This window comes from Belonocnema kinseyi, chromosome 1 (assembly GCF_010883055.1).
Source record: "Belonocnema kinseyi isolate 2016_QV_RU_SX_M_011 chromosome 1, B_treatae_v1, whole genome shotgun sequence".
Classification (NCBI taxonomy): Eukaryota; Metazoa; Arthropoda; class Insecta; order Hymenoptera; family Cynipidae; genus Belonocnema; species Belonocnema kinseyi.
The window spans coordinates 119,502,285-119,514,935 of NC_046657.1; the positions used below are offsets into that span (position 1 = coordinate 119,502,285).

The 12,651-nt window shown below is 33.0% G+C and overlaps 1 protein-coding gene across 1 annotated transcript in view; it reads right to left on the reverse strand.

The window, feature by feature from the left end:
• Positions 1 to 12,307, reverse strand: part of LOC117179838 (hemicentin-1-like) — a gene marked incomplete at its 3' end in the record, with an annotated part of 137,787 nt that extends 125,480 nt beyond the window's left edge. Inside the window, exon 1 of the mRNA XM_033371989.1 lies at positions 12,160 to 12,307. Coding sequence (XP_033227880.1) covers positions 12,160 to 12,307 — 148 coding nt within the window. The remainder of the gene's footprint in view (positions 1 to 12,159) is intronic.
• Between the last annotated feature and the right edge of the window lie 344 nt (positions 12,308 to 12,651).

Below are 12,651 nucleotides of genomic sequence, written 5' to 3' on the forward strand. Positions count from 1 at the left end.
GGAGCTCTTCTTAATATTTTGACACCAAAATCATGTCGATACACCTTACCGACTGCGAGTAAAGCCACCCACGCTTTAACTTGACAGACTGTATATGTTTAAAAAATATACCTGGAACATTTTTAATCAAAATATCAAAAATTTCTAAAGTTATGGGTCGTTGAATGGAGCGGTGTCAAACGCGCTGAGCTCCAGCGGCCGGGTGCTCTGCGGCGGCGAAAACGGTTCCGATTTTAGGCTTGTTTTACACATGAATGAGGAAGCTGTGGCTTGTATGGACCTAGCATATCTGACTAGGCGTAAGTACGCTCATTTTCTGAACTTTATTTAAACAAATGATTGTTGTAAATCTGATGTCAAATTTGTGATTTCTGAGTGATTGAACTATGAAAATCAAATGAATATTGGAAATAAGTAATTTTGCAATAGTTTTTATTAAATACATTGTTTAAATAAATTTTTATTGCAAAAATAGTACCAGAATTAAAATCAGTGATATCGAAAGGAATGGAAAGCATATGCATCATTAAAAATTGTAATTTGTTTAACAAGATTCTTTATAAAAATTGTTCCCATTTTCTGAACTTTGTTTAAACAAATAATTGTTGTAAATCTGATGTAAAATTCGTGATTTCTGACCGCTTTAACTATGAAAATCATATGCATCTTGGAAAAGTGATTTTGCAATACTTTTTATAAAATAAATTGTTTAAATAATTTTTTATTGCAAAAATAGTACCAGATTTGAAATAAGTGATATCGAAAGCCATGGAAAGCATATGCATCATTCAAAAATGGTGACTTGTTTTAAAAAATTGTTTATAAAAATTGTTTAAACAAATGAATTTTGCAAATTTGGTGGCAGATTTGAAATCAGCGACACCAAAAACATACGAAATGATGAATATGTGTAATTATAGCGCAAACGTTCAACGTAATTTTTTGCGTTTTTTCTGAAAAACTTTGAACGCGTTTTTCTCAAAACCACGTTTTCCGTGTTGGTGGAAGTCCCACAAGGCGCAAAAATTGAGCAATCGCTATGAAACTTTTTTGACATGTTCTCAGAAGGTGTTCGCGCAAGTAAACTACAATCACAAAAGAATATTGAAAATTGTTTGTTTAAAAAAATAATTAGTAGCAAAAAAAACGTGAAAAAATCATTTTTTGTTTCAAAATCTTATAACTTCCTCATTTTTTTTCTTCATTCTAGTATACTTTGTGCGCTTAAGAAAATATTTTAATTTTTTTTTTCAGATTTGTTCTACGGCCGACCGATCTTCTACCAGCGGGAAAAGTTGCCGCCGACCACACGCCATTGATCGGTGCCCTCCTCCCCCTTTTTTTATGTAACGACCCAACAAATTTTCCAGTACTACAATAAACATGGACAAACAATTGTGGAAAATTTCAGCCTCCTATCTTTTATACTTTCCTTAAAAAATATTCCCAAAAAAATAGCCGGATTTCGTCCCAGCAAAGTGGAACCCCTCTTAATTGTACATGTAGACGGTCATGAATTTTTCTATACATCCCGGCTTTAGTTTAAATGCCGATGGTCATGTCTAACCTAAGATTTGCAAGTTGCATGACGAAGTAATAATTTTATTCTATGAGATTAGTACGCACTGTTAAAATGAGCTAAAATTCAGTCTCAAAATTATAAGTTTCCGTAGATGTGCATATGTGCAACTACGTTTATAGGAATAAATATAAGCCAAAAAATTCATATTGTGAGACCAATGGAATTTAAGCTTCAACAAATTTAACACCAGCGTTTTTGTGTATCATTACAAATTTTTTAAATAATCTTTTTTTTTGCAATACAAGAAGAACATATGTATTTAGAACAAAAAGGGATATTGCATTTATGATAATGTGTGCCTATACTAAAATTCTTTAAGCGAGTGGTTTTTCTTGAATATCTACCTTCAACCCAGAGAACACATACATATCTTTTTAATTTGGAAGTTAATGTGAGTGCCATTTAACAAGTTTTAATTCGTTGCCAAATGTCTAATGTAATTAAGACAAGATATATAAATAAGAATACTCCTTTATTATTTATGCTTTCTGTTACCGGTTCTATATGTTCTACTCCAATTTGCCCACTTCGACGTGGCGCAGTAGATGAAGTCAGAACTATTCCCGCCACGGTCAAACTTTCGTTGCAATACGTTGCATTTTTAACCGTTTAAATATTTACCTGTAAAAATTTTAACCTTTGTTTGTTTTCTCGGTGTAATTATAGCTTAAAAATTTATATATAATCTTTATTGCTACCTGCTTCTTATCTGTTAATACGAATATACCATCTTTAGATGTTAAATCACAAAGAAAAATCAACCGTTAATTTTGCCTGGATTTCGAGGAGAACTTCCTTGAAAACATGGCGGATTTATAGCGTATAGGCCTTTTCAGTTAAGTTTACTGTGTGTCGGAAATATTTTTCGCTATCTCCCAAAAAGGTAAAAGTTCTATTCCATCCATGTGATAAATAGCAGGTATATCAGTAAATTGTACCACCTTTCTAATGAACTATACCCTTCTTACATGGTACTTTTGAATGGGCAAAAGGTACATTCGATGCTGCTAGGTACCTATGCTTACCGGGCCACATGATACTTTTGAATCGACGGGACAGTGAAAGAGACGTTGGGTCCTAGTAACGTCTCATGTGCTAAATGGTTCTTTTTGCAGAACTTACTAGTAAATTGAAGACTTTCATATACCGAGATTCATGGCACTTTCAACTATGTGAAACAGTGGAATGAGCTAAACTACATGCTACTTTTGACCATGTCGAATGGCAAAATAAACCCTAATTTATACGTACTTTCAGTTACTTCACAAATCTACTTCTAGTGCTTTAATAGTTAGAAGTAGCTTATTTCAATGAGATACATGGTAATTCGTACTATTTTTAAAAGTAAAATTTATTATTATTTCACTATGAAATATTAATATACTTTACGGAATTCAATACACTTTGTTTACATTTATATTTGTATTTTATATTAGTAAAATGACATAACACCTAAAAACATTCAAATCTAATCGCCTAAATCATAAAATATCATTATATCACACCAACCAATCAACTATAAACTTATACATCGCTCTGATTAAAAGTGAATTAATTAAATATCCGTCACTGTCCTTTAAGAGAATTTACTCCAGACGAAACACATCCATGTACTTTTATCTTCATGCACTATTTCGAAGGCTTGAATGTGTTCGTAAAAGTGAGCGTCATCGATTTCTTTTTAATTACCAAAACTTGGTAGACTTCATTACTATAACGTACCCATTTACTTCAGTAGGTAAGCATGATGAAAATGATTCGTGGTTTCAGAGGAGAGAAAGAGGGAATATCTTCTATGGTCCGTGAACATCAGAAAGGCACAACAACGCCTTAAATATATAAGTCGACGATTGATTTTAAGATGGTGCCTAATCAGGAAAGTGTAGCAAATATGAACTCGACTTATTTCTACATGGGAAGAGACTTTTTCTTCTCTATGCTTATTTTCGTAACGAAAACGCACGATGCTTTGGAGTAAAACTATTTAAAAATAGGACATTAAGTACAGTCAGGTACTCTGTTACTCTCATCTGAGAATCAATCACACTGAGTCACTGACTATAAGCAGATCCAATTTCTTTGTCACATATTTTCTTTTGAAAAAGCAGTTTTTCAAGAAATGATACAAGCAACAGGACAAACACTTCAGTAAAGCTAGATGCCAACTGAAGCATCCCTTTGGATAAATGGCGTGGTAGAGCATTAGAAAATATTTTTACTAAATAACCAGGATACAATCAACTCAGATTTTAGTGGTATGAACATGACACACTCGTAAAGAGTAACATGCGAGAAAATTGAAGTCGTTGAAATATACTGTGTGAAAAGGTCTGGTACTTGCTACTGCGAGAACATTTCACCATGCGAAAGGAGAAAAGTACCATATGGAATAGACACAGTAAGAAGCCTATAAAAGGAAAAATATACAATGTTAGATAATACTTGTTACCTGCGTTTACAGGAATTACTTGCTATTTGGTTCTTAACACAAAATTATTTTGTTAAGCCTTATTTTGTTGTCCCAAACAAATTTTTGTTGAGTCAATAAAACTATTTAGTCAGGCCAATGAAAGATGCAATCACGCATGCGCACTCGTTCAGTGGGACCACGTGCACAAATTAATTTCCACGATAGCGGGCGGATAATATCGGTGGAGTGGCGTATTCCGGTAACGTCAAACGTGCCTTTTAAACTCATCTGAGTGAATAAAAATTATGGATAACACGACCCGTCTAATTCTGAAGGAGTGGGGCCTGCACTGTCTCATCGACACCTTCGAAAGTAAGCATCCAAATCATAATCTAAAATGTTAATGTAAATGCACATTTTAAAATTTTGATACTTGATACATCGTAAATAAAATAATTTAATTGTCCATTTATCGTAGAGTGTAAACAATTTTTATTTCTTTTCGTAGAGCATGGCATTGATAAAGATACGTTTGTGGCTCTCACGCCTGAGAGTACTTTCGTTGAAAAACTATTGGCAAAGGAAGTGCTTTGAATACAAATAAAATTTAAAAGAAAGTTACGGGATTACATCGTCTTAAAGGAAAAAAGGATCTCCAATTTAACATCGAATGATTCAGGTTTTTAGAGTACAAAAAGTTTGTTTTTGACCAAAACATATTTAATAGAGCCGACAAAACTATTTTGTGTATACAGAAAAATAATTTATTTGCGACAAAAAAATAATTGGGTTGATCTTGCAAAAGTATTTTTTTAGGTTAACAAATAAATTTTGTTAAATCAACAAAATATTGTATTGGGGTGACAAAAGAATTTTGTTGCCTCAACAAAAAAATTTGGTTATGCTAACAAAACAATTTTGTTTGGCCAACAAAAGGTCTCAACAAACAAATTTTGTTGGCTCAGCAAAATAGTCTTGTTGCACGAAGAGCAACAAAATTATTTTGTTGAGCCAACACAATTTTTGTTGTTTCAGCCAAACAGTTTTCTCAGTGTACTGACCGAGAAAAGTACGTTCTTACATGTTAAGAAATAATATATTTCTTGTTATGAAGTACAATTCTACATAGAACATTCTACTTCGTTTTCAAAAAATTATATTTACTATGTGAGAATAGCGTTTTGCGCTATTTGGAAAACATTTTTCACTGTGCAATTGATATTTGCTAGTCATTTCCATGTGCTTTATACACTTTCAAATGTTAGGTCCTTCTTTTTACTATGTAGCACTGTAATAACTACAGCGTTCTTAAAACGTATTTACTTTCTTTGTTCAGCATAGAAGCATGATTATTATTAATTCTATCGAAATTTTCTCTAGCTTTTTTTTTCGTCACTAACGAGGCTTCACTTTGGCGCAAGCATAAAGTTACGCATTAGTTTACTTATTAGAAAGGAGGAGATTTTCTGCATGAGTAAACCAAAGAGCAAAGTTTCTCCAAAGTTATCGTCGTCGATAGCGATAGTACAGAAATTCACATCTGAAGTAGGCGCGTGTGTGTACTGTGCAATGGTCTGTACAAGTCAGTGTTGAATACCTAGTGCATCATACATCTTCGATGGCAGTTACGGTGGACCCAACTCTTTGAGAGAGACCTTCACTGTTGCGTTTGATTTTATGGTGATTCTGTACTAGTAACTAAGATGACTACAGTGGTGGAATTTTAATCAAATATCCCGTAAATTATGATTCAAATGTGATTTTGATGTGTTTATTTTATAGCGTGAGGTTCGCATTATCACTGAATACATCGTGTGACATAGACCCATTTTTTAAGGGCATTTGATACTTACAGTTTCCCCGGCTTTTTTTCCACCAAAATAAAAATTTTTAAAAACTGAATTCGGAGATGCTATAAAATATCATAACGGACGTCCCTGGACTCTTTTTTAAGGGATAATAACAAAAAAATGTATTGTGCTAAATAAAAATTTTATGCATATGTATTATTTTGGAGGTTACATTGTTTTTCATCTCTGCCTTTCCGATAATCTGGAAATTATTTATGAAATAAACTTTTTTGATTGCCTGCAAAAAGGGTTAGTTCCGGGAGATTAGTTGCTATGTTTATTTGCAAGTCCAAAGTTTTCGGCCAAAAATATTGTGTAGTTTGGAAGTAACGCACAGGAGAATTGTAACATACATAACCTCCAAATGTACACACGTTGTTAGCAATATCAAAAAATTTTTTGAAGAAAAAAAACACAAATAAGGTGTGCGGGGACGTCCGTTAGCATGGTCGCTATCATGTCCCAAATTTTTAAGACAAAATATTGATTATTAAAGAAAAAAGGCCGTCGGAACCTAAAACTGATAAAATCGACAATTTTCTAAGTATCACATGCCCTTAAGTGCGTCATTATTAGAAATTCAATTAATTTATGGGTGTTGCACTTCGTCTGGCGTGTCACGTATGCTGTTAAAGTCTGGCGTCATTTTACATTCTAAACAATATTAAAATTATAGAATAAAAAGTATACAATATAATAATTCGGTATAGTATAATGGAACGATAAGAAATGAGCCCAGCTATATTCAACACTAAAATTTAAACGTAAGTTAAAAATAAACAAATTATTATTTTTGTATTATTTGTAATATAAATTAAACTTTTAAATATTTAATATCTCTTGCTCCGTGAAATACTTATAGCGCTAACGTTTTTTTATGTAATGTTGCAAGATTTAATCATTTCAATATATTCTGAAGATTTAGAATACTAAATTATGATCTTCGATACTTTATCAATTAGGAATAGTTAAATTACGGTACTTCACCTGGAGACAAAAATTTGAACTGAAAAGAATATTGTTGTGGATTTTAAAGTATTTATTGGATACTAAAATTAAGTCTTTATTAAAAACAAAGGGTTTCAGATGGAATACTTATCTTACATAGTGAAAAAACAAATTTTTTGACAGGAATATTTTTCTAACAAAAAAGAAAAAAATTATTGTAGTATGTATTTATTGTGATTTTCAACAGATTATAAGCACAAATGGAATTATTTTGAAGCGAAAATGAATTCAAAGTAAATTTTTATTAATTTATTAATGAAATATTTACTATTTAAAAATCTATGTTTAGGTTCGAATTTGTATTTCAATTCTATTAATCTATAATTCGTATTCTTTACATTATCTGGGTAAAATTTGTCGTTACATGCATTAATTAGAGTTTATTCAGGCTTCCATTGCATTGAAACTTACATGAAACAGTGAAATGATTGTTTGTTTTATTTGAAAACATTTTAGAACAAAATGTGTTTCTTCATTGCAAAAGACGGAAATTCTATCAAAACGAGTTGTTTTTTTATGGAGATTTGTTTTTAGTATTTAGTTCTTGTTTTGAATTTAAATAAAACAATAGTAAAAACACTTTTATGCAAAATACAAATTCATCTTTAAAAGCGTACTTTCTAGTTCCATTTCCGGCAGCAGGTGGCGCAAGGGTCGACTGACATTCCCAATAAAAACATACAATTTTCTTTTTTCCATCGTTTCAAAATATGCTGTGTGCCTAATTTCTCTCAAAGACTCTACAATATGTTTGCACCAAAACTATTCTTTCATAATGACTCTTCTGAAACGTATCCAAAAACAAAAATTGTAAATCAGCATAGCCGTCTTTCAAATACTAAATTAAATTTATGCCATTTTAGTGGAGAAAGTAGATATCCAAATTTTGCCTTAAAGAATATTTTCGCATTGAGAATTGCAGAAGAGCAGCTCTTATCGCAAACTGTAGTTGTCAGGGATTCACCTCATTTTTTGCGAATTTCTAATTGGTACTGATGTGCAAAATGACTTCGTTACCGACCAAAAACTCGCCCGGGCTGAAAACCCGCAAGCATGACCAGAAACCGAACTAAAAGTAAAACTCGAAATCTGCATGTTAAAAACCCTATCTTGAAGCGATCGTCTAAAAGTCTAAAACGATTACTCTAGCGCTGAACGTCTAAGAGGACCACTCTGCTTTTTGGGTTGGCCTCTAGTTTTAGTACTCTCACTTATGCAGCGACTAGCAGGCTGGTTTAGTAACTAATACACTCCGGTTTAGTATATTATTTTTAAATATGTTGAATCCACCAAATATCATAAAATATATGAATTCCACTAAATTCTGTGAATTGTCTTAATTTCGTGAATTCGTGTAAGCGCCCTGAATCCCTTCATTATTTTCAAGTCCATGAGATGCCCTTGAAAGGCGAGTTGTACTTTCAGTTTCGACTCCGGTGAAGTTTTTGAGTTCTCAGGTCGGGTCTATTTTTCGGGCCAGGTCGGATATTTGGTTTTTCAGCTCGCGTTGTGAACACGAAACCCGATCCATTCCGACTCGGATCGAAAAAAAGCCTACCAGTCCGAGTAAAAATGCTTCGACTTAAGTTCGACTTGAATTGCCCCCAATCAAGACATGCTGAATCAGGTCATTCTGACTGTCATAAAAGTTAATCTTTATTAATGATCAAACAATCTTATATATTTATATATATATATATTCAATCAACTTATTTACAGATTAAAATTTTTTAATAAAAGATAACTAATTTAATCATTATAAATTTTTCATTTATCAATTTTAATCTCATTTATGAGCCAAAAAAGGTTCGACTATCTCAGCCAAGACAAGGCTTGTCTTGAGACAAATAAACGGCCTCTTAGCCAAAACAAGGCTCGATTTGAGACAAGTAAACGCTGTTTCGTCTGTCGTGGCCATAAAAGTAAGACGAAGGCCTATGCCTTGACTTAGTTTTGAGACGTAGCCAGACATGGAAGTCATGGAGATGAACTCAAGACATAACTAAGTCGAACTCAATTCGAAGCATTTTTACTTGGACGACCCGTCGGGTTCAGGCTCAGATTTGTAAATATTTTGTACACCACTACTATTTGACCTAATCCTAATTTTTCCTGATTAGTATTCCTGAAATTTCCTTACACCAAATTACCATTTCTTATCGTCCTTGTGTTTCCAAATTATACTTTGCCCTAATTTACATTCTTTAGACTAGCAATGTGGCATAGTTTTTATTCTACCTAAATAATATTACCAATCATTTTTTCAGACTGTAATTTTCTCTCATTTCTATTTGTATTCATTTGAATTATCACTTGACATCATCTTAATTGTTCCGGATAGCCACATAACCCAAAACTTATTTAAGCGAATCGGCATTTGTTGCCTGTTTCACCGAAATGTAATATAACAGAAACTTTGCTTTACCCTTGGACACATACGACATAATAATAATCGCCTGAAATTTAAGTTACAGTTTTCGTTTGGGTCGCAACGCATTATATTGGCTTCTGAGCAATTGCTGTTTTCAAACGTTATATTGATGGCTATTTTTGAATTGTGTTAATGGAATTGAATTGAATTGATTCATTCAAGGTTACGTCAAAATGAACTTAATCTAAAGGTGCGAACAACAAAATTTGTATTTATTTTGAATTTATGATGTCTTAAGACAATCCTTGATAAAATCAAAATCTTTGCTATAGCCGTTTCAAAAAATCAAGTTTTTAAGTCGAAAAATCGAAATATGTTTTTTTTCAGAAACGAAGCGAGAGATGCAAAAAAGAAGATTTTATCAAATCAACTTGCTCTAAGAAGTAAGTTTAACCACAAATTTGTTTAACTTAACTACTATCAAATAGTGAACCTCATTAAGGTAAATGGACATTTCGATCATTTTTCTCCATTATATCTTTTTTAAAGTTTGAAGTAATAATCAAAATAAGTATGCGGTAATAAGACTTTAATATTAATATTTATTTTAATTACACATCATAAACATAAGCACATAAACAAAAGTTGGAAGGTTGAAAATTCTGTTGTTGGATTCTTCATTGTGTTGATTGCGAAGTTAATAAATTTCAAAGTACCATCCAATTATTGATGGTCTCGCATGACTGTGTTTCTTTAGGTGTTTTTAGGTGTTTGAATGCCTCGATTGCTTTGATCTTAATAGTATTTTCCTTAAGTCCTTTTGTGGTGATGCTTTCTACGTACTCAAGCTCTGGATGTAGGTACTCGCATTCATATAGTTCTAAATTCAATTGTAATATTTTTATTGTATAAATGAATAATAAATAATAAATAAATAATAAATTAATAAATAATAAATAAAAAAATAGGCCGTTATATAATGAGAGCGCTTTTAGACTAAATGGTGGCATCCAGTTATATGAAAAATGACCTTGTATTGTAGAGAATGCTATATATTTTTTGCACTCTACCTTCATGGGAAGTTGGTGGAATCCTGCACTAAAGTTTAATGCCGAGAACAACTTTTCTTTTCCTAAGTGGTCGAGGATATCGTTTATCACATGAGGAGGGTCTGCGTCCTCCTTTTTTAGGGACCATCTATAGTGGGGAGGAGCCAAAAGGTGAATGGGTCTCGCTTATTATAGCTTGTCAATTATTCACTTTTTTAATTAAGTTAAAATTTCTTATGTTTCTTGGGTAGTTTATGTGATCTTAGGTCGATAATTTTTCCAGATTTAAGTATTATTTTATGTAGTCACGATTTCCTTTATTCATTCTCTAATTTTTGCCTCAATGTGTTTTTGGTTCAGAATGCTTTTTATTTTTTTATTTATTTATTAATTGCTTTTTATTTTCTATCGAAATTACTTGATTTAATTCATCGGATTCAGTGATTTTACAGATTTTCATTGCATTTTCAGGTAGTTTGTCGCATTCGAAATGTATTGGTAGTTTATATTTATCGATTATCAAGTGAGTTTTTTTATATAATATATGGGGTATTTGTGAATTTCTTATAGAATTTAAAGGTTTCTTGTTCGGGCTGCAAATGGTTTCTCTTAATTTTACTGATAGCTGCTCCGCTATCTACTAACCATTTTTTATATTGATCCGTATTTTCGTCTTATTTCATATCTTGATTGTAATTTTCAGAATAATTCAGACACTTTGCTTCCTTCTCGTAGTTACTTTATTCCTGTATTTCTGCGTTGTTATTTCTTCTCGATCTAAATAACTCTCTTGGTTTTCCTATAGAATTGTTTTGACGTGGGATGGTCGTTATTGGAATTGCTCCTGCTGAAAATTCTGGGTATGTGAAAAATATTGGGATCCAAAATGACCAGGTTTTCCGCATTTTTGGCAGGGCATCTTTAATCTTTCGCTTGGCGCGATGTTCGAATTTGGCACGTTCGCCTGTCAGGGTGTATTATTTACTGAGGGTTTGATTTTGTCGTTGTATTCTTTCCTTGCTATTTTTCTTTTTCCTAGCCTCTGCTACTTGGTCTTTCTGGAGTGCTCTAGTCAGCATCGAGCGTCTCTTGGTTTACACGCGACTCTAAAAAGTTAGCTAAAAGTTTTTGTCACGTTTTCTTGTGGTCCAATTGTGTTCAATTTAGCTTTGCATACTTCAGTTGTGTATAATTTTTCGCAGTTCTCTATTGGCGTGTGTCGTAGGCTTGTTCAGCGCGGTCTGTATTTTTTTCGGTTACTATAAAATGGACGAGTAAGTTTGGGTTATCGCAGCTTAAACGAGCTTTTTTTACGCTTTTTGTACATTCTTGGAGACCGGCGACATTAGTTTTACTACATATTTTTTTTTTCTAACCATATCTTTTGCTGGTGATAGAGGAGTGATTGTCGTTCTGGTCACATACTTCTTGGTAGTGGTGGATTCTTATTTAAAGTTTTCTGAGAAATTATCTGATTTTAAATGACGGAAGATTATTTAGCCGTATGACCTGTTGTCGTGTTAATTGCCTGGAAACTTTAGTTTTTAGATGGACAGGATATAATTCGTCGTCCGTCAAAAGTGCTGTATTTTTTGTTACTTTTTTAATTTCCTGTCTCCTGTTGTGGTTTTTTTCGCTAAGTATGTAGCATGTTCCCTTCATTCTGGTATTATTAAGTCCAAACGCTTGTCTTTACAATCGTAATTGTTAGATGGGAGCTTATGCTTTCGACGAGAGTTGTTTCCTGGTGGACGATATCACTGACATTAAGAATGAAGGAATCAAGTTGTGAAATGCAGAAATATCCCCCATTACAATTTTCCTGAGTTTATAATTGCAGATGCTTAGAGTTAGAACTTCCTTTTATCTGATGGATTAAAAAAAATTACCATCGACTTCTGCTTCTATTAATCTGAAGGTGAGCGTTCCGGCTCTGGACTTGCCGGTAGTGGTGCCTTTCGATACAATCCTGTCTCGTGATCGGGTCGGGATCGCGTCGATTTTGTCTCGGGCTGGGCTCCGGATTCCGATACCCATGCTCGGTTTTCTCTCGGCCCGCCTTAGGCTCGGAAAGTCTATATATCGGCTCGGGATCGTGTCGGGTTTTCGATCCTCCTTCGCCAGATGTGTCGCTGTGACGTAGCGACTAGCGGTTCACAGTAGAGTGAAATGAAGAACGAGGTACAAAATTATATATAGAACGCTATAATGCACTGATTTTGGATTAGTTTGTTTTGGAAAATTCAGGACAAAATTTTATAAACGAAGTTGAGAGTGGATTTGTTTTTTTTCTGTTTATTTAATTTTTATTTTAATGCAAATAGCGAAAAGTCTAGAATATTTGCATTTCATGTTTCCTTACAGTAAAAAACAATTCTTTT